The 18,810-nt window shown below is 41.6% G+C and overlaps 1 protein-coding gene across 1 annotated transcript in view; it reads right to left on the bottom strand.

Annotated features, from left to right (window-relative positions):
- KIAA0586 (KIAA0586 ortholog) overlaps positions 1–18,810 on the bottom strand; it is a 150,923-nt gene that overhangs the window by 17,870 nt on the left and 114,243 nt on the right. Inside the window, exon 31 of the mRNA XM_088473708.1 lies at positions 11,764–11,829. Within this exon, the coding sequence (XP_088329834.1) occupies positions 11,764–11,829 (66 nt within the window). The remainder of the gene's footprint in view (positions 1–11,763; positions 11,830–18,810) is intronic.

Here is an 18,810-nt window from a genome sequence, read left to right as displayed (position 1 = left end):
AGGAGACAGAGTGAAAAGTGATAAGTCTGTGATAAGGTGCCAGCCAATCAGCTCCCAACTGTCATCTCACAGGCTTGAAAAATGACAGTTGGGAGCTGATTGGCTGGCACCTTATCACAGACTTATCACTTTTCACTCTGTCTCCTAACACTGCTTAGTAATTAGACCCCAAACTCTTAATGATGTCGTTCACAGACATATGGTCTATACACACGCGCCGATGCACTATGCGATATGTTGTTTGTCGACTGACTGAACACCATATTGCATAGTGTGCACACAGCATAATACTAATGAGGAAACCTTACAAGACCTTGATATACACAAGCTGACCCCTTCTGCAGCGCTCGTTAGCATTTGATAAACTGAAACTTAAACGAAATTTAAAACCAAGTTATCTGTGCAGCACAAAGCAAAGAAATGCAGTGACATGATGGGTTTAGGATTGTCATTTCCTTTCATGTGTGCTTTTAACAACTGAAAATGCTTTATGTGGTGACCTAAATCCTGGACATCAATGTTCTCTGCAGGAGTAAGAAAATATACCCTTTATAAACAGAAAACTCCTACTGCAGTGTTGGCAAGAAGAGAGAGGAAGAGAGAGAGAGAGAGAGAAAAAGAGAGCGCTCTGACAGACAGCTCTGCAATTCTTTGTCCTATAATTTGCTGTGTAGATTGCAACGTACCACGATCAATGCGACTTTGAGCGAGGCTTGATAGTAGGTGCCAAAGAGATGGGCACTCAGTCTCCAAAATGAGCGCAAATTTTTTTTTTTTTACGTGCAATTTCAAGGATGTACAGCGACTACACATCATCAGGGAAGACCTCCAGCATGTGACACCGCTGTGGCAGAAGGAAACTCTAGACAATGGTGGACAGCATCGTCTGACATGCATTGTAACATCCAACCATCGTGCCACATTGCTGCAGACATCAGAGATCAAACAGTGCAATACTTCCTTTCTTCTATGGGGTACAGGAGCTGATGGCCCACTTGGGTCCCATTGCTGACACCACAGCACAAGGCTCTATGCATCGCCTGAGCTCATGAACACCACCACTGTGAACAAGATGACTGGAAAAGGCCTAGGTCCATAGCCACCAAATTATGGCTGGAGTAGGAGCATAGCCGTGCGTTTGACCCCCTCGTTAACTGGATTTGAACATAATAGAACACATGGTATGCAGTTCAACGTTCCATCAATGGCAGATGCTCCTGCTTATTTAGTATCTGGACACCTGCCTGCTGTTCAGTAACATTGGCAGGTGGGCGTGTGGTTGTGTATCATGCATGACATCATTTGTATCAGCGGTCTGCTTTATTATATAGATAATGCCCACAAAAGAGGATGATACATTACTGGCCATGATACACTGCTCAATGCATAGTAGTTTATCAGGTCCAATAAACTGCAGCCAATCAATATGAAGTACCACATTAACCCTGCCCACTCGTGAAGTTTCTTCCTGGTGTACTGCCTATAAAACAAGTGATTAGGGGCATCACTCTTTCAGCAGGCAGTACATACTAAACAAATGTCTCTCAAGACATGAGGTTTGTGGCACCTTCATCAGGAAAATTAAAGTCCCAACATAACCTCCATTTTTACTTACATTTTCCTGCTATCTTTCAAAGAGTATTTAAACAGACCGTTTTACATGAAACATGGGTGTCACATAGTAAAAACAGTAGTGCAAGGCGAGAGACATTACATGCTGTCTAGACCTTACACATAAAATATAAATGTGAAGCCAGGGACTCCCTTTATTCAGGATCAGCCAGAGTCCATGTTGAGTCCAGCTCCTAGCTGGCCACACGTGTAATCAGGCTGCTGCTACAGGTCCATGAACATGTTCCGTTGTCTGCATACATTTTAGAAGCTGACATCGGAACCCCACACTGGTTGTGTTCTCCCATTCAACACAATTTTATGCTTTTAGAAGTGAATTGGCTAATAACCCCTAGAGGCCAGTCACCAGCCAATGATGTCACTGTTTCAACAGCTGCTTCTAGGTTTCTTGGATAAAGGATATCGGAGTCCTGTGGGGTTTCTAGATCTTCTGTGCCAAGTGTTTGAAGTCGGGGTGCTGAAAGACTATTCATGCTGAATTCTCCCAAACGTAGCTAGTAAAATGTTCTGCAGACTACATTATCTTGTCGATGCAGAGGGGGTGTATGGAAATAGTTGGGGGCCACTCAAAAGCTCTTGTCAACAGCAATATTCTCCATCTCCAGAACAGATTATTTGTTTCAGCAACTGTGTTTTCTCTACTATTAGGTAAAGACGATACTGGACGGCAACATGCATAGAGATGATTAAAGTCATCAACAGCTTTGTAAAATGTATGTTGTAATCACTTCTGTTTGCCTTTTGAAGCGTTAGTACTTTTGATTTTTACATTTTCTTCTATATCATAATAGTCAGCTATACTGCCTCACAGCACTGAGGACTTGGGTTCGATTCCCACAATGGCCCTAATTGTGTGGAGTTTGGATATTCTCCCCTTGCTTGCGTGGGTTTCCTCTGGGTACTTTGGTTTCTTCCCACAAAAATGTACTGGTAGGTTAATTGGCTACTGACAAAAATTAACCATAGTGTATATGTGCGTGTGTACAGATGTACCCACATACATCTATCCACCGTGCGCTACAAGTTGCGCCACACAACGCAGGAGCTCAGTGTGACTCAGTAGCACCAAGCGTCTTTTTACCTTCAAATGCATCTCATTCGCACAATAATGCAAATAGATAGCACAAACAGCTTCTGCTGATTAAAATGATATGCAGCATGCCTATGTTCTCTGAGCGAGTGCGGGTGTATCTGCATACTAAATGCTACGTTACAGTGTCGGTGGCTGTGACACTGTAATTTAGCATTTAGCATGCAGATACAGCCGCAGTCACACAGAGAACATAGGCATGCTGCATATCATTTTAATCAGCAGAAGCAGCTTGTGCGTGAATAAGACGCATTTGAAAGTAAAAAGACGCACGAAAAGTCACTCTGTGTTACTGAGTCACGCCATGGCATGGCGCGACTAGAAGGGCTGTTTAACGTGCCAGGAGGCTAGATGCATGTGGACCCAACTGTATGTGGTATGGAATATAGAATGTAATCTCCACTGGGGCAGGGGCTGATGTGATGAACTCTGCAAAGTGCTGCGGAATATGTGCGCGCTACATAAACAGATTATAATAAATAAAGGCAATAATTACCATAAGCAAATTTATAATAAAATCATGGCAACTCATTAACAGCATATAAACTGTGGCAGATCACTAAAGGGATAGAAATTTGAAGTTGTGATGAAAATGATATCACTCTATGGCCCATATTCAATTCCAGACGACAAAGCCGCGATCGGCGGAAAGTTTTGCACGGTTTTCGCCTGTCTCCAAAGTATCGCCCTATTCAATTACAGGACGTTTGTGCCTGGGCGAAAACTCCATAGGCAAAAACAGGTGAAAAAGTTTCTCCACCCAAAAGGTAGGAGAAAAGATGTGCAAAATCCCTATTTTTGATTTAAAATGTGGGAACTTGGTTCAGAACCCTTTGGGCCCGCCCCCTAATGACCAATTAGGCAAAAAAAAAAAAAAGTATCTTATTACCCCCTAAAATAGGCATGTCATTTTTGGGGTGAAAATTTTAAAAGTGTTTGAAAATGGTTCATAAATATTGGGTGGGGTATTTTGGGGTGCTTTATGGATGGGACAGGTGGTTTTTAGGATTGCAAGTGGCTGCAGAAGTTTTCTTTTCTAAAGTTTTTTAAAATGCACTTTATTAACTCCAAAATATACTAGTACCCATTTAAATGTACCCCCAAATTAACTACAGCAATTGTTTTTCACCAAAGAAATTCCTTAATATAATATTTTCACACTAATGCAAAAGTGCATATAACAGCCATTTGACTCAGATTAGGAACACCAAATACTGTTATTACAGCTATTAATACACTTCTATATTAACTGGGTCACTTATGCTTTTTTTGGGTACAGATGGAATTACCCCCCCCCAAAAAAAAGGGCTTTTCACTAGTTGTGGCATTCGCACGTCCGCGTTTTCACCTGTTTTGCAATTGAATAGGGCGAAAAGTGGGAGCGCGCATTGTGAACTTTGCCTCAAATCAGGCGAATGAGGCAAAAACATTGCGCTTTTCGCCTCTAATTGAATACGGGCCTATATTGTAGCAGATCTCTTATTTGGAACCAGAAACCGTTCCACTGTTTTATGGGAAAATTGCAACAAATACAGAAATGCTTTTTTACTCTGAGCTATTACAAATAGTAGGAAATCTAAAAAGGCTCCAAACATCAACACACAACCAAAAAAAACAACAACAAAAAAAACTAGAATAGGGTCCCTTAAATTAATTTATAAAATAATTATTCACCCAAAATTGTATAATAAATTAGACAAAATAAATGCAGCTGGAATAACTAATAACGTGATAGCGTTTCCTCTGAAGAGACGCTAGAGTATATTTCATATAATAAATTATTACAGTTATAAATTAGGAGATAATTTACTGGCTAACGAGAGAGGCTAGCGATATAAAGGGGGTGGTATACAGAAGCACTTTAATAAGATTACGAGCTGCAGTGATTTGATCACATGGCTAGAGTCCAATTTGGCCACCAATGGATGTAACAAAATTGGACAGTGATCCTGTGATTCTTGGGGCAAGTGTTAGGATTGCTGCATCAGTGACCTTAATGGAACACCAACCGCAAAATTTTCTTATATTCTGTATAAACTTAAAAGACATTTCTATGGGAGATGAAGAATTTGTTTCCATACTGTAGGCAGTCATGAATGGTACATGAGGTCCCTCCAAAAATACAAGCACTGCCACCAACAGTTAAAACTAGGGAGTAGATACCATTATACTCTATATTTGCTGTTGGATTTTGGGGAGTCTTTATCAGCTTTGTTGAAAGCAGACTTTTTTTTTATTTTTCAGACTAACTGGGGTAATTTCCACATCCTACCTCTGCAAGGTGGCCGACCTTCAGTGTGGCCCCTGATTTACCCCTGTAATGATTATCGCATTTTAAATATACGGGTAAATGAGTTTCTAATAATAGACTACATCCGCCACTGAAGTGTTTAAAGCCCAGGCTGCAGGTTTGGCATAGACTTTCCCATTCAAAGACCGGGAGAACCAATCTTATTAAAAATAACTGTTCAAAGCTTCTCTATGTGGTGTGTTTCATCCATCTATAATTTTGATTCCGATTACGGTAATCCGACACATGAACATCTATGTTTCCTCTTCTCAGAGACACAGAAGCTACAACATTGTCTCTATGTTGGTGCACTTGAAAGAACAAACGTCTCGGGCCTGATGCAGAGTTGGACGGAAATCGCCCCTATGTGCTCCCATATTGTGTGCATGAAAATAAATGCACATATTTGTTTGTATGCAGAGTTGGGCGTATCTTGCGGTTAGACCGCCTCCTAACAGTGGGCTTGGTTTGCTACTCGCCATCATTAGTGCACTTTCACCAGCCAACATTAGGCGCAAAAAATGTCTGAAAACAGGCCTATCTTTGCTCACATGAAACTCTGTCTATAGTCAATGACTTTTCCCTACGTGAGAATGCGCCATTACAGCCCATTACACCTCTTCAGCCATAAGCGGAGATGCGACTGAAATGTGTATCGCCTGTGCTTATATATATACTCTGGAAAAGTGCATGTGTTCAGGTCTGCATAAGATCTCTATTGTTCTTAACTGACAGGCCGCTTAATATGTACTCAGTATGTACATGAATTTATGTGTGAGCATGGGCATATCTATACTGGGTGCAGTGAGTGACATTGCTATGGGGCCCAGAGGCTTAGGTGGACCAGCTCTGAGGCCTGACTCAACTGCACCCAGGTCATAAAGTCATCCACCAGGTTCCCGGAATTGATCGCCAAGCACTGTGTGGCATAATGTGAACTGGGGGAACTGTGTGGAATGTGTACTGGAGGCAGTACAATGCAGCATATTGTTGACTTGGGGCAGGAAGGGGCTCTTCAAAATGTTGCTATGAGGCCCACAAAGTTCTGGCTATGCCCTGGTCTGTGAGAACTTTTCATATTGGATTAATTTGTATTTAAAAGGGGCTTACACTAACCACCCATTAGTGCACTGGTGAGGATCTCTCCTAGGAACCTATTCTATTTGCGCAATGCAGCAGAATCCTGGTACTTTCTGTGACTTGTGACCTCTGCTGGATGACAACTGTAAATGTACTGGATGGAGAAATGCGACACAATGGACAATAATGAAAGTCGACTCCTGTGCTGATTGGATGTATGCTGTGCCCACCATATCTGGAACCTGCACTATTGAGGGGGCATGACACTAAACCCACCCCACATTCATCACTCTAGCAAAGTTCTGCTAACAATGGCATTTGACTACCGCACATCATTTTGTGGTCTGGTGTGGTAAATATAAATAAAGCATTTTTCAAGTAATGCTGCCCATCCACTTGTAGATGCGGGGACGACGGTACAATTATGACATCGTAATCGTGCCGTCGTCTCGCTAGGGGTGAAGTGCATACACTGAACGTTCAGTGTATGCACATCAATCATCCTCGAACATGGGCAACCTGACGACGGTCGTCAGGTTGACTGTCATGTTCGGGCGATGATAGATGTCGGAAACGACCAACAGGCGCACGCCTCGCTGGTCGTTTTAGACACTTAAATGCTCGATTTGCAGTCAATAAATGAGCGATTGCGCGATCACGATGTCGTAATAGTGCAATCGCTCAGCATCATCGGCAAGTGGATGTCAACAAACAAAATGTATAGTTTTAATAAGATATACCGGTAAGCCTTTATCATTGTTGCTGCAGCTTTTGGGGTTCTGCAATGGTGTTAGATAAAAGGTCCGTTTCCTGACCAGTACACACCTTTTACTGTGATTTTTTATTTTTTACCTTTTCAAATATTTTAACTTCGTATATCCAATTCCCTGAAAGGGCTGCCGGAGATTCTGATTCCTTCAGCACATTTTAAACTACAGAAAAATTCCAGGTCAGACAGAGGTGAAAATAAAGAACTACGCCCAAATAATTTGTTTGGCGGAATGGTAAAGCAGTATATATTCTCTTCTACCACTACAAATGATGAATTGCAATGCCCTATAATAAGCCAAATCAGACAGTAGACCCTATAGGTCTGATTCACTGATTCTGAGTTGAGCGTAAATAAGAAAAAAAAAAAAAGTACCTGCGCACCTGGGGAAAGCCATACTACACTGCTGATGGGGGAGATGTACATTTTTTTTTTTTTAAACAACGAAGTTGTGGGCGTATTCCATGAAACGCGTTAAGCCCGCACTACTATTTGAATCCGGGGATTTACCCACGCGGTATGCAGTCGGGAAACCGGCGGACCTAATCCTATTGTTTTTGGAGTATTTGCGGCTGTTCTCGATCTTCTTCTTTGTACATGTTGATTTATTTGGGAGACTGACACCCTCCTTTCAGCAGCTGCATTTCTTGACAGCGCCAGTGCGGTCGCCTTTTTTTGCAGTTATTTTGGAGATGTAAAAATGTGCAGAGAGTGTTACATTTGGGAGGGGTGTGTCCAGACTCAACCCTAAATTGCTGGATAAAAACTGCAAAAGCAGACAGTAATTACCCTGCATTCAAAAACAATAAATGTATTTCACCCCTTGTGGTGCAGCATGGTTTGTCCTGGTGCAAAGTTACTTGTCCTTTTTAGCTTTGCTCCCAACTCAAAATCAGTTCCCATCAGTGGCGTATCTATAATGGGTGCAGGGTGCCAATGGGCCCCTGCGTCCATGGGGACCCACACCGCACACTCATGTTTTTTTAAACATCTTTAATACTTACCTCTCTCTGTTGTTCCGCGGCTGCACAAATCACCGTGAAAATGGCGCTGCGGCCATTTTCCCAGAGACCAGCGCGTGCACAGTAGACTCTGGCACAGCGCCAGAGACTACTATTAGCTTCCGCTGCCGGTTATTAGCGCTAGAGAGGAGGAGGCCAGAACAGAAAATGCACACGGGCCCCCTCCACAGTTTATACACCCCTTTGCCCTATAATTGAATAAGTAAATAATGAATATAGTTCTGTCTTTCCAGTGTGTACAACACAAGAAATATTGTGAAGTGCGTCCACATGTCAGATCGGCAGGGGACAGATGCTCACTCTCCTGGCGGTTGTCTAATGGTGAATTCTTCTGCAGCCAAAGCCAAGAGTTTTGTGAAACTCCGTTTTTCTGACACAACAGCTTATAACTATGTCTGATCACTGATTGGTCAATGATATTGAGATGTTACAAGTCGCACTGAGTGCAAAGTGCAGAATTTTAAAACTCTATTGCCAAGATAACCAGCCATTAGATAGTGACTGACTGGCATGGCTCCCGGCAATTAGACCCCTGCCATCTAGGGAGAGAGGAGTTTGCTAATAAATGGCTGGACATATTCTTTCAACTCTACAAGGGACCCAAAAAGATTTACTGCTATCCCCTCTTACTAACCTTTTACAAAAAAGGTTACTGGCAGCACCTAAGAGAGAATTCATTTTCTAGTCAAATAAACCCAAATGGGAAGAGTCTTGTTTTCTGGTTTGGGACTGGAGTAATGTATTGTAGAGTAGAAAAATACAGTAATCATCATAAGATGTACAAATGTGTCTTCATACATTTAGCCTCAATACACCACGCAGCACGACTTGCCTTGCGTGAGTTGCCAGGCTCCCTGCTACTCTGCTAACGTTTGGCGTCTTTTTTTTCACGAAAATGAGTCTACAGTAAGTCGCCATGCGATGTGACTAGGACATCAGCATACTGTGCTGATTCATTGGATATGAGACACTTGTATAACTGTGTAACTACAACATGCAGGTTATATCATACACAATATGAAATCATAGGCTACCTAGACAAACCCGTAGAGCACAGCTGGAGACCTTTCCCTTACATCCCTCACAGCACCTGCAAAATGTTCAGTCAATGTTTTAAAATCAACCACAAAGTAATCAACACACTTCGGACTAAGGTGTTAGAATTTATCACCGGAGCGTTCATTACTGGCAGTCACACAGGACAGAAATGGGGCAGGAAATGGAATGAACGACACAGGTGTTCGAGAACATTACACCTTAAGCCAGGCAACTTAATGAGGCATCCCAGTAGTATAGGGACTCAGGTAACAAGGGGAAGTAATTGAATGTAAACATACATACAGGACAGTGACTCTTTCAAGCTATATCCATATTTAAGGGATGCAGTCACTGAATACATGGTTTATGATTCTAAAGGGGTTCTGCACCCAAAGAGTTTATTTTACCCTTCGTATCCCCTTTACAGGCTATTTTATTTTTTATTACTAGACAGAATCCATTTACCACAATTTATACCCATCGCTGGCAGATACCCAAAATGTTTTGCTTGCAGCATTTGGTAGTGTTGCCATGTCCGGGCATACACAAAGACTACTGTTACATATAACTGATATGTAATTTGCAATACTTTGAACGTGCATTTGAAAGTGAGCTATAATGCAATGTGCCATGTAATGTGCCGGGAACTCGGCTAAAGTCTGCAGGTATAGCAGCTTATAATAAGGACACGGTTGGACTACGGAGAAAATGAGATGTGATAGGTAAAATGTGTTAATGTCACGTGTGTTGTTCTTTTTGTTTGGTTTACTCCTGATGACCACCAACAGGTCTCTGCAAATGTGCGTGCATAGCTCTTGGTTATCGCCAGCTGGTCAAATGTGAAGCCATTCTACTGCTGGGTCTGAGAGCTGAGAAGCAGGATCACAGTAAGGTTTGGGTAGCCAAATTGGCTGAGATTGAGCCATGTGACACTCATGCCACGTTGACCACATTCACAACATGCATGATTGTTGTCCTATGGATCACGTAAGGGTCATTAATGGATCCTGCAGTTCTATTGGGGCCTGTGTGGCCAACATTTCTCAATAGATACAGATAATAACCGCACAACTACTGTTTATTTTGCAAGGCAGATGTGTTAATAATTTGGCAGCTAATGGAGAGGCAGGTACAAATGTAATGAAAGATAAATATCATTAACTCTGGTGCTGGCCACAGCAAGAATGACTGAAGCTAGTTGTTTGCTCTTCTATACTTTGAAATATATGGAATGAACAATCCTTGCTTTAATACGTGTGTATGTGTAATGTCTGATAGATCTTCAACATCTTGCGGACCCTAACCCAACAATAGGTATCCTGTGCATACGTCGCCATCTGTGAAGCTCCACAGCGGTCATAGTGTTATAAAAACAACCTTGCCAGGAGCTTACTATATTCAAATCACAAATACGGCATTCTACAAGGAAATTGCTTAGAATTGATATATATATATATATATATATATATATATATATATATATATATATATATATATATATATATATATATATATATAGTGAAGTTGCCTCCTCTTGCCTGATGAACTCTCAATTATTCTATCACAGAATCAGATAAGCATTGTTTTTAAAGATTCCTTTATCGTTTTTAAAAAAAATTATTTCCTCTGTGTATTTGTGTCTGAATTTTGTGTTTTTATAAGAAATAAGATTTATATATATATTTTGTATCTTTTATTAAGATACAAAAAATTTGAGAACTGTATTGAATAACCAGATACTGTATATATTTTAAACTACACTTTTTAGCACTGTTTTGCACAATTTAGAGATTGATTTATCGCTGCTAAAACTGTGTGCTTTTGTTTTATGTTTGTTATATGTATAAATAAATTGTTTATAGACGTCACTTGTGGAAGTTAGCACTAATTTATCTTTTATCTATTTGCACTTATACACTTTTATCTCACTAAACAAGTTGCTATATAAATCACTTAAGGGTCTGTTTTCTGCAACACGCCAGGCGCTTGAACTAACTATATGTACACATGTTTTTCTCTAAGGGCATTTAACCCAATGTCCTATACCAGTTGATTCAGCTGACACCCAGTATCTAAAGGGAGTGCGGTTGCCATATATATATTTTTTAGAATAGTATTATTGTATAGAGGAGAATATTACTGGGTTGGCGCACTGACCATATATATATATATATATATATATATAAAATAATCTCCTTAAAGGAAGATATATGCTAAGAAAAGCCTTTCATTGGCCATTTTGATCTTGTTAAACTACCCTTAATCCTTAATTAAGAACACTTGTACAATACTCATCATAATATGTGATAATTAGCATGTCATTTGACAGCCTCAAAAACTTCTAAAGCCTTAATCCCACCACTACCACGCCTCTTACGAGATAAGATTTCGCTTTAAAGACTGTCATATCAAACGGAGACGTCTCGTACAAAGTATGATTTTTTTTCTTTAAAGGCCGTTAAATGTAAAATACAAGTTTATTTACTATGAAAAGCCAATGCCTGTAAATATCCCCAATAACAGGATGTAAGATATTTCAGAGTTACATCTGTTAGGCAGCTTTAGGAGCTTTTCCTCTAACTGGCCATGTTAAAAGAAAGAATAACCGTGTGGTCGATTAGATATAAACGCAGGAAATCTGGTCGGCTTAGGCAAAAAAATCTTCACCGAGTATCAAACAGACATTCTCAGCTCTGATGAGCACTTAAAACCACTGCACACATGTGAACCTTATCATTAGCTCTTATATACTTGTTAGGTTTTGTGGTCCTTAAAAGAAAAAAAAAGTATGAGTAGAAATAAATACAAAGTTCCTAAGAGATGAGGTACATGGGAGTCATACCTGGGAACTCAGAGCGGAGGTAAATATTGGGCTCCACCACAGTTCGATCTGAATCCTCCTGTGTTACTGCAATACATAAAGTAAATAAAAAGTTTCTCAGTTTATTAAATCATCAATATATAAATAATGACATATTTATTCTGTGATATGTGCTGCTTGCACTAATATGAGAAGGAGCAGCGTAGAGAACATGCGTGGAGCCTGCCGAGGAGGAACCAGGAAGGAGTAAGCTGCCTAGTCCGGGGTACAGATCTATACTATTTTCATAGCTGTCGCCATCCAAACATGACAAACTAATAGTGAGAAGAAACTGGTTTTGTCCCTTTATAAATTGACCATTTTCGATGCATCTTAGAGCTTTTTGGGGACAATGATACACGGTTTATAACCTGGATAACCACCGGCGATGGCACTGATCACCATTGATAGATCTGCAAAAAAATAAGCTCCATCTATGAAACAAAATAAAAAATACAATAGGCTCTTCCCACGAATAGTGGTGGGTGTGGCATATTAAAATGGTTAACAATAGAATAAATATGTATTATTATTATTTTTTTTTTTTGGTAGCAAACTCTGACCTATCAGAGCGAAGCCATTCATTTTAATAGGAAAGACAGACTTTTTTTGTGCCAAGCACGGATTGACCTATGAAGTATAGGTGAATGATAAAGTGGCTAATGAGGGAGTGGTAATTTACATAAAATACGTTGTCATTGTGTCTGTTTTTTTTTTGTTTTTTTTTTATATGGGTGTACAGCATGTTCCAGCAGGTCCTGGATCACAGTGCATGCTTGCACTTGTGGTTCTTCAGGTACGAGCATGCCCTGATAGACATTAAATTCGGGCATAGGTGGGCTTGCTGGAACCTATAGTAAGACAACAAAATATTTATATTACTTAAGTTTTAACCTATTAATTAACCCAAACACTCTGGTTCCTCTTGATAGGGTGGTCTGCACCTGAACAACCTCACTAATACAGCCCCATGCCGACTGGCCGATGACTGATTGGTTACACTGCAGGGGAGCTCCACACTCTGGATAGCAAAGCCTAATTGCTTGCTTTAGCGATTTTGGGTGGACCCAATGCTTTTTTTTTCCCCACTGATTTTGTGTAAGGAAAATATTTGTTAGAATTAAGCATTTAAAATCATATTTTTCTACGAAATAGGTTTATTTATCACAATACAAATTGTGAGGGTCACATAAAAAAGTTAATTATGGGCCAGGCGTGCCCACCATGAAGAAAGGTTAGGGTCTGCTGGTATAAAGAATACTAATTGTAATACAGTGACACCGGATGAGGAAAAGACATAAAGCTGTTGTACTATAATTAGGCGAGAGATAGAGTGCTTCCAATATCTTTCTCCCACAGCATCAGACTGACATCATTTGGCTAACACCTCTATTTCTGCACGATCTGAGGACACAACTCCCCCCTCAGAGGAATCGTTCCAGAAGTGGGAGACCACGGCAACTGACCGTCGCCCAATTAGGAATGAGCTGCACTTATCTGGTTTATGACAGATAGTGACAGCAAAGGAGATTAACACTTCAGGGCCCACAACGTTTAAGCACCATCCTGGAAAGGTGGCCAGTTACAAGCCAGACAGATGATGTAAGCTGTGCTGCACAGTACCACAGCTTGTACGCATCCATATCAGGGATGGGTCATCCTTTGGGGCTGGCTAAGCGTCATGCAAAGGCTGGGCAAGTATTCTGGATCCCTGACTACAATAGTAGTAAATGGAAAGTTTTTACAACTTTGTAGAACATGTCTTGTTTATTTCAGTTCTACATTATATTGCTTTCTTCAGAGAACTATTGGCCAGATGAACCCAATATACTAATACAACTTTACCCAGTGGTTATATTATCAAAGGAAAACCTCATTACTTTACCAAGCTATATACTTGAACAAAGCATCTAATCTTGAATGCACATATGTTCTACTTTGCAATAAAGGTCTTTACTAGACGTATAGGAGGCCTGCTGAACAGGTAAATTGTACAAACAACAAAAAGGGTGTTGTAACCCTTAGCAACCAGACAACTGCCTTCTTTTTGAAGACGGGCAGAGAACATTCACAGAGAAAATTTTAAGCTATAAGATTGACAAACTTCTTGAACAATTACCAGTGTACGAGCTCTTGTATTTCTTTTTTTCAAGATTTGAAAGTGTGTAATAATAATATTCCATAGACAATTAAGGCTTCTTATACATGATCTGAAATTTCACAAAACCTATTGAATTTCTGCCACTCAAACTTTAAAAAGCAATGAAATTACGATCATTAAGGCTGACGCCTTAATGGACGTGTTCCTTGTGTAATACAGATATGGCATGCCATGACACCCTGTGGTTAACTGCAGATTCAGCACTCTCACAGAGAGAGATTGCTGTCACTCACAAAATGGTGGAGCTGCTAATTCACAGAATTGTGTGCTCATTGGAATACACACATGCAGTCTATGGGGAGGTGGGTGCTGGGTTGATAAGTGTAATGTGGTGTAATAAACAGAAGTATAATATTGTCCTTTGCAGTAGAACTACAGGTCCCAGCAAGCCTCCCCGCATGCTGGTATTTGGAGAACCACAAGTACCAGCAAGCAGGGCATTAATGGCCCGCTGGTACCTATAGTACCCCTGTAAAATAAATATTAAAAAACAAACAGACTCTGTTTGTTTTATTATTTTATTGTTCTGCACCTTCACCTGGGAGGCGGCAGCCTTTAAGCTCTTTTTCATGGCTGCCGCCTGCCCCGACTTCCGCGGCTTCTTCACCTGGAGGGCGCCGCCCATCCAGGACTTCCCCGGCATCTATGGTCTTCGGCAGCTCTTCTTTGCTGCCACCCGGCCAATGGACTGGCCGGATGGTGCCTCGCGCTGGCTTTATATAAGCCAGCCGAGGGGGTGGGGCAATGACGTCGCGAGCCATGATTGGCTCGCGGCACCCATTTTTGAATTTCAAAAATGGAGCTGAAGTCAATTATGAGAACCGTTAATTGGCTGAGAGACGGAAGGCTCGCCTCTCTCAGCCAATGAACACTCAGCGGCGGGGTTTCCCTAGTGAAATCCTGCCACTAAGCTCTCATTCACGTAGTACTGTCCTTGTAGGACAGAACTAATGTACGTTGGTTTGTGCATTAAGTTTTTTTGTTTTGCCAAGCCCGGGGATTGCCTACTTTGGACCGAAGAGGACCGATCCACGTATAGGAGACAGTGAGTATGGATATTTATTCGCAGGTACCCTATGGATAATCTACTGGAGAAGGGGACTGATAGCTACAGGGATACATAGGTGAGTATGTGTATATGTGTGTGTGTATGTATGTTTAATAAACTTTTACTCTGTCCTGTGTTTATATAAATATTTATTTGCTGTAGAACTACAGGTACCAGCGGGCCCGTAATGCCCTGCATGCTGGCACTTGTGGTTCTCCAAGTACCAGCATGCGGGGGAGGGGAGACTTGCTGGGAACTGTACTTCCACAGCAAAAGACAATATTTAACTTCTATTTTTCACACCACATTACACTATCAACCCGGCACCCACCGCCCCAGGGGTGCCGGGGATAGCCCAGGGCCATCAGCCTAGGGTGCCATGGAGAGGGGGACCCTCAGCTCCCCAGGGATCCCCGGCCTGGATTGACTGGTAGTCATGGTTGATTCTTCAGCCGGGAGGGGGGGGGGGGTGTGGGGGGGGCAGTGAAAGGGCTACCCTGGCTGTGGCTTCAGTCCCCCACTAGAAAAAGTCAATTGCTGGTCCTGGAAAAAACAGGGGGACCCTACTCATTTTTTTCCCCTGTATTTTCAGAACCAGGACCGGATCAGAGCCCAGTGCTGGTTGCACTGAATACGGGGGTAGGGTCTGTGCACTCGTAAGCCCCAGGGAGCTTTCTGCTCTGATGGAGCAGGAAGCTCCCCACTGACATCACTGATTATGTCAGTGCGGCCACCCACAAAACGGTAGGCGCTTGTAAAGGAACACCTCCGTTTTGGAAACCACCCCCCCCCGCCCTGCCTACCAAACGGGGGCAGCTGTCGATCAACATTGACAGCCGCCCCTTTGGTAACGAGCTCCGGAGCGACAGAGTTTCTTTGCCGCTCCGGGCTTGCGCACGCGCAGTGCGGCCGCTGCACGTGCACAGGCCAAACCATCGAGTTGGTTACGAGCGCATCGGCGCTCGCGACCGACTCTGAATGAGGTCCTGAATCTTCCTATCTCTATAATGGCGCAATTGTGAGATAGTTTAAAAACTAAATTTCTCAATTACCTGAACCCCAAAAGGCCCTACCCTGGAACAATAGCTACCTAATAAAATAAACCCCAAGTCTAAATTTGCCCCCTACCCTGAGTTATGCCTTCCCAAATATCCCCCATAGAGAACAGCAGAAAAGTGGTCCTAACTGAGAGTGTCATAAAAAACTGACAGTTGGAATTTTAGATTGTTCCCAAATCCTCATTTTTATTTGCCCTGAAATTTGGCATGCAGCACCGAGCAACAGTTCTACCCACCCATGCCAAATTTCCACTCGGTACCTCCTATAGCTTTTGAGGTGTAGCCCCTTAAACAGCATGCCCCCCTCTGGAATTCTCTATGGAGATTGAATTTTTTTCCGTTTTAGCCTTAATTTAAGGGCACGACTGTGCCCTTATAATATTAAGAAGCATAAATAACAAAACATATCTATCTACATGCTGAAATGACAACACTCAAACATAACGTCCTTGTTAAGTGGTTTAAACGCCTATAAATGTCCCAACGTTCTCATTGTCTGGATCTTTATTACTGTGGTTTTCAGGTCACCCATCACATGACTTAATCGCTGGCTATTCAGATCACATGTGTTTTGGGGCTGGTGTCATATACCTGACCGCTTTTATCCTCTGATTACCCAGTACTCTGGTCGTATAGTAGAAGAATACAAGCATACTGTATCGATGACCTGGGTAACTCGTGGATAATATAAAGCACCCACACTACAAATTCTAACATGTGTTGCAGATCAAACAAATGATAGAAAAATATAAAACACACCATACTCGGGAGCCTGTGCTGAATAACCATGGTTAAATGGTTTTACTAAACAAAACTTCACATCAATCATGCCTTTATGGTAACACAGGGAGAGAGGTGGGTCTAAACTAAAATAGTAATCAGGTTAAAACTACCTTAGTATCAGAAAGAATAAGATGATATCCATTCTGTTAACGGATTTCATAACTCTAACAAATAAATATATATATTATAAATACTTTTACATTTGGAGAAAGGTAGGAAGGATTACACAGGGTGAATTATCTGTCAGCCTAAGGTGTGAGTACTCATACTAACCAGTATATAGATTATTTGTATTAAATGAAGAAGACAGTTCAAGTTCTAAGTTAGCATTTCTTGTGTAATAGTTTCAAGCTGCCATGCACAGCTGTATGGGCCCAGACACACACATGCTATCACAGTAATGCTTTGATAGCAGGGGGCCCTTGAGTGTCAGGATATAGCTAAGGCAGCAGTTGTTGGCTGTGAAAACAGTCTGATACAAACCAGATGGGGGACTGACTTGATGGGCAACACAAAGGAAAACAATTGGCTCATTCACCAAAGTCAGACCACTACCCCAGAGAATTAACAGAAGACAATAAGTCAGGCAGGACTGATGCAAACAAGGAACAGCCATGTGGCACTGCTAGAGGAAAAATGGGCTTCTCCTCACACAGATTGTTACTCACTACCCGGTTATTATTAAAGTCAGCGTAGAAGATTTAACAGTATAGCTAAGCCAGAAATGAAAGAACAAAAAAAAAAAAAAATAGGATAAGATATTTCAGTCTGCAGCCAATCAGGATCCAACTTGTATGCTGCCACATAAAGTGTATTATCAGTGGAGTGATACTGATACCACAATATGATCCCAAAGTCACTTACCTGTAAACATTTTTCGGCTTGAACTCTAGTGTCAGAGAGAGAAAGAGACAAGACGCTCGTAGTGTAGTAAATAAATTCCAACAGCAATTGTTTTCAAATGAAATGCGTTTGAGGTTCTTGTTCATCCTCCAAAGACACCCTCACCCAGGAAGGTTCACTGTTATTGGCAACGCCGATTTAAGTGCAGTCTGCAGCGGTTGGACCATGCCTTCTGTGGGATTTGGGTGAGCTATATTGATTGATATGCTGTTTGTAAAGTTTTTACATCATACATGTTTTTAATCCTTTATTTTCATATATAAATGTCAAAATGACTATACCATGAGACTTCTTTGAGTGGAACCATAGGCATATCCATATTTTCAGAGACCTTTGATAGAGTTTGATCTCTGAAACGTTGACCGCGAGCTGCAATGTCAGTGTCTTTTTCTTGATGTAGGTTTCCGGAGTGTCGTCCAATTTGCTACATATACGATTTTTTTTTTTAAGGAAAGGCACTGGGACATGTAGCTGACTGAGTGCCGGGCACTAGATAGATATATATATATATATAGATATATATATGTATATAGCAGGTCTTTCCCATCTCCTCTGTGGGAGTGCGCCCTAATGGCTCCCACTGCATAGACGACGGTACAGACCTGGGAGAGGAGGGCCGTCCATCCTTGTTTAGTATGAAAGTTTGTGGGGTGGCATGATGGCACGAGGTGATGGGTGGGAAGGGGCTGGGACGGAGCAATGGAAATATAGGGTATCCAGGCCAAGCTGTAACAGAGAGGTTGGTGAACAGCAGAGAGGGGGCGAAGAGGTGTATCTAGAACAAATAGCAGATCCAAGTACCAAGCCCTTCTGGGCCAGCATGGAGCTTTTACGAGTGTTCCCTCTCTCTTTACCCTTTTTAAAATTCTCAACAGCAATGTTACCGGAGGGAATAGGTAAATGAGAAAATAGTTCCTTGGAACTACCAATGCATCTACAAGCATGGCTGCTGGGTCCCTGGTCCTGGAACAATAGTTCCTGACCTTGAAGTTCAGACTGAATGCCATCATGGCAACATCTGGCTGAACCCATTTGTCAACCTGCTGCTCAAAAAAGAAAAAAAAAAAAAAGTCCTG

The sequence above is a fragment of the Taudactylus pleione genome, unplaced genomic scaffold, assembly GCF_031769625.1.
Source record: "Taudactylus pleione unplaced genomic scaffold, aTauple2 ptg000139l, whole genome shotgun sequence".
In the NCBI taxonomy this organism is placed as follows: domain Eukaryota; kingdom Metazoa; phylum Chordata; class Amphibia; order Anura; family Myobatrachidae; genus Taudactylus; species Taudactylus pleione.
Note: the sequence above shows the minus strand (reverse complement) of the source record. Positions and strands in the feature narration are given on the sequence as shown.